This window comes from Protobothrops mucrosquamatus, unplaced genomic scaffold (genome assembly GCF_001527695.2).
Source record: "Protobothrops mucrosquamatus isolate PMUCROS unplaced genomic scaffold, P.Mucros_1.0 scaffold_156, whole genome shotgun sequence".
In the NCBI taxonomy this organism is placed as follows: domain Eukaryota; kingdom Metazoa; phylum Chordata; class Lepidosauria; order Squamata; family Viperidae; genus Protobothrops; species Protobothrops mucrosquamatus.
The window spans coordinates 377528-381058 of record NW_015386232.1 but is presented as its reverse complement, the minus strand read 5'-3'; the positions used below and the strand labels follow the sequence as shown (position 1 = coordinate 381058).

The 3531-nt window shown below is 40.5% G+C and overlaps 1 protein-coding gene across 1 annotated transcript in view; it reads right to left on the bottom strand.

The window, feature by feature from the left end:
- The window catches only part of RASSF3 (Ras association domain family member 3), a 26933-nt gene extending 24765 nt beyond the window's left edge, over positions 1-2168 (bottom strand). The window contains exon 1 of the mRNA XM_015820819.1: positions 1975-2168. Within this exon, the coding sequence (XP_015676305.1) occupies positions 1975-2103 (129 nt within the window). The 5' untranslated portion in view covers positions 2104-2168. The remainder of the gene's footprint in view (positions 1-1974) is intronic.
- Positions 2169-3531: the final 1363 nt, after the last annotated feature.

Here is a 3531-nt window from a genome sequence, read left to right as displayed (position 1 = left end):
GGGCATTTAAAGTTTCAAATTTAGCAGAAATGGCTAAGATTTCAGCCTATGTGAAGGATTATTCACAAGAAAGATATATACTGGTTTGGAGAAGATGGATAGATTATATAGAAAAGAAATATGGAACTAAAAAGTTTCATTTGGTTTTTGAGTAATTTGTGATTGTTAATGTAGTATATTTTATTAAAATTAAATAATTCGTAATAATGATGTTTAATATGTCAGTTTAGAAGAGAGCTAAAGGATGTTATAGAATTGTTAATTTAAGGATAATATAATTTAAGACAGAATATAATTATTGTATTGTAAACCCTGTGTGTAGCTCTGGGAAGTCGGGGGGGAAGGGAGGGGGGTGGGGAAGGGTGGGGTATGAGGGAGGTGGGGAGTTATATTGTAAAAATTTTAAAAATTTTCAATAAATAAAAAAAAGACTTATTACGGTTGATAGACCTGTTTTTTATTAATGTATCCAATAACCTTTGAAAGTCATTCATTAAAATTCTCTATAGAGCTTGTACTATATCCAAAAATTAGTTTTTTCTAAACAATGTCTGTACTATTTTGACATACATTACTGCAATCTTAATCTCACACTTTATTATTTATAATATGTTGATTATTGTTGGTATACATATAATATTTGGGTTTTAATATTGATTCATTTTCAACAAATCCTTGCCAAGAAAACTGCAGGGACTACTAACCCATGTAGTCACCAGGAGCCAACACTGACTCCAAGGGATGCAGGCACACACACACAAACACTAATGAAATATTGAAATTTTTAATGAAATACAGTACTTGTAAAAACTCTGTATTTTGTCATTATTTTTATTATAACTTTAATAAAAAGAAAGCCACCTATGTTATCATGTCTTACAATAATGAATTCTACAGGTTCATTATCCTCTGTACTTTTTTGTGTGTTTTAAATCTGCTTCCAATCAGCATCACTGGATAATTTCTGTTTTGAAAGACAGAGGAAAACGTCTCCATGTCCACTTTTTCCATATCATTCAGCAGTTTCCACTTCAATAATGACCCTCCCCCAGGCCTTTTTAAGCCCGAGTCACAAATGTTCTACCTTTTAATTGTAAACCAGATGCTTCAGTCCTCTAATAATTTTAGTTGCCCCTTATGCAACTTTTTCCTATGCTATGACATCTTATTCCAAATGTGGCAGCCACAATTGTACACAATATTCCATATACAGATATAGATGTTTACATAAACGGAACAACTATGTTTACTTTTTATTTTCAATTCCTTTCTTAAAGAATGACATGGACCTTGTCTTTCTCATATCGAAAGGACATACAAAGGCGGACAAGTTAACATACGACTCAAGTTACTTCTCTTATTATATGTCTTTATAAACTTGTATTTATCATATCTGGTCGGCGTATAGTACTCGCTTAAAAAAAAACCCGCTGAAACTACTGTACACCAAGGTCATGGCTACATACCACGCGGTTCCATACGAGCAGCCGAATTCGGAGAACTGCTTTTTGCACCACCGCGGGTAGAATGTTTGTCCGGGGCCCGTTTTGACAAGCCTCACAAGTAAGTGGATCTGCTGAAATCTATTTTTGGCAAGCCTGAAAAGCCAGATCAATCTCGTTTTAACTGTTTCAACGGCTGAGCTACAGAGGGGGCGAGATTGGAACTATCTAGCAACAGCAAAAAAAAAAAAAACTCCAGCTATCTCATTTCCTTTTCTGCACTCGGGTCTTCGAGACTCCTGGTTCACATGGATCCTTGGTAGAATTTATATATGGAGGAAGGGAACTGTGGGAGCTCTGGGTGAGATAAGTGCTAGCTCCGGAGCTGGAAAGAGCACGTGGGACTGCAGACGAAGGCGCGGCCTGCAACGGGTCAGGCCGGGGTAGAGCGCATGGCCCGGGACTCGGCCCGAAGATTCCCGCCCAGCTGGTACCCCGAGAGCAACCTCGAGGGAGGCCAACGATCACTTACTTGCAGGCTTGGCTTGGCTTGGCCAAAGGATTTCCTGAAGAAAGAAGTGCGAGCTGTGAAGAAAAACTCCTCGGACTCCGATTCTTCCCAGCTGCTGTAGCCACTACTCATGCTGCTAGTCCAAGTCATTGGCGCCCCCCCGTCGCCGTTTCTGCAGGGACCCGGAGGAGTCCCCACCGCCGCATGGGGATCCGCCTGCCCAGGGCTCGGCGGCAGCAGAGGCGGCGGTTCCTCTCGCTGCGCCCTGCGGTCACCTCACTCTCCAGTCTACATGCGAGCTGGCCCGCCCTGTCGGAGGCGGCACCGTTTACCCCTCCCCAAGTGGCCGAGGGGAGGCGGTCTCGGAGCTGCTCTCAGCCACCTGTGTGCGCTGCTGGCACGGCCTCTTGGTCGCTTCCTCTTTCCCTTTTGAGCTGGATCGACGGGCGGTCTTGTCTACCCCAGTAGATGATAACCTAAGCGGGATTTCTTGAAAAGCGTTTTAGCTTAAGAATATTTAGCGGCGTTCGTCAGCGACTTAATAGAAGTGAGATGATACATTTGAATGCAGTACAAAAACCCTTCAGGCGAGATGGCAGATATCCGGCATTCTCGAGTTTTACTTCTTAATGTCACCATCCTAGCTCCTTAGAATGCGAGGGATGTTTTTACATGATACAACTCAGCTTTTGACTTTTAAGAGAACTCAAAATTTATTTTATAAAAATTCTTGTCTCTGCAAATATTTGCAAAGAGAAATACCATCCAATACTACAAAATAGTACTTTGGGTTGAATGTACTGAAAAGCAGCCTAATTATCCTTTCAAGATATTTATTCTGAAATAAATCTCAGCTGGTTATTTACTTTCTGTTTCTTGCAGCCTTCAGTAAATAGAGTTTAATATATGAAATCCAGAATATTTTTAAAAGCTTACAATATATTTTTTCATAACAAGGAATTTTGTTCCAAGTGTTAACATTGACAACATAAATACAGTAGGTTTAAGAGGTTTTAGTAGGTTTAGACTTTACTTTCAGATAGAACAAAACTCAAGAAGTATGTTCTCCATAATCAATGTGCAAAAGCTTTGGATATTGCTCTTGGCCAGAGGAATTAAAACCAGTAGTTATGTGAATACTTTGGTATCTGGTTTGTAATAGCTAACAGTATACTGAGATGTCTGGAAATATTTATTTTAGTGTAGAATTTGCACTTGTATACATAGTATTAAAGCTATTGATATAGCATTTGATCAACGGGAGGAGAGATCCTATAGAAACAATCTGTTGTGGTATCTGTAGCTTACTGCAAAATATTAAACTAGAGAAGATGTGATCTGTTGTCTTCTCAATAATGCTGAAGTTCATTACATTGAAGTTTTTGGGCTTTTCTGCTGCTGGACTTTGTGACTGACTGGGATGTACCTCAGGACAGAACTGCTGGCCCTGCGCGATTCCCCCCTCGCGCAGGTGTGGCCCAATTCAATCCCAAGGGCCTGCCTCAATGACGGGGTGTGGAGCCCCGAGAGGTGGTATGCAGCTAAAAGAGATCAAAAGAAGTTGAAACTGAGGGTCTT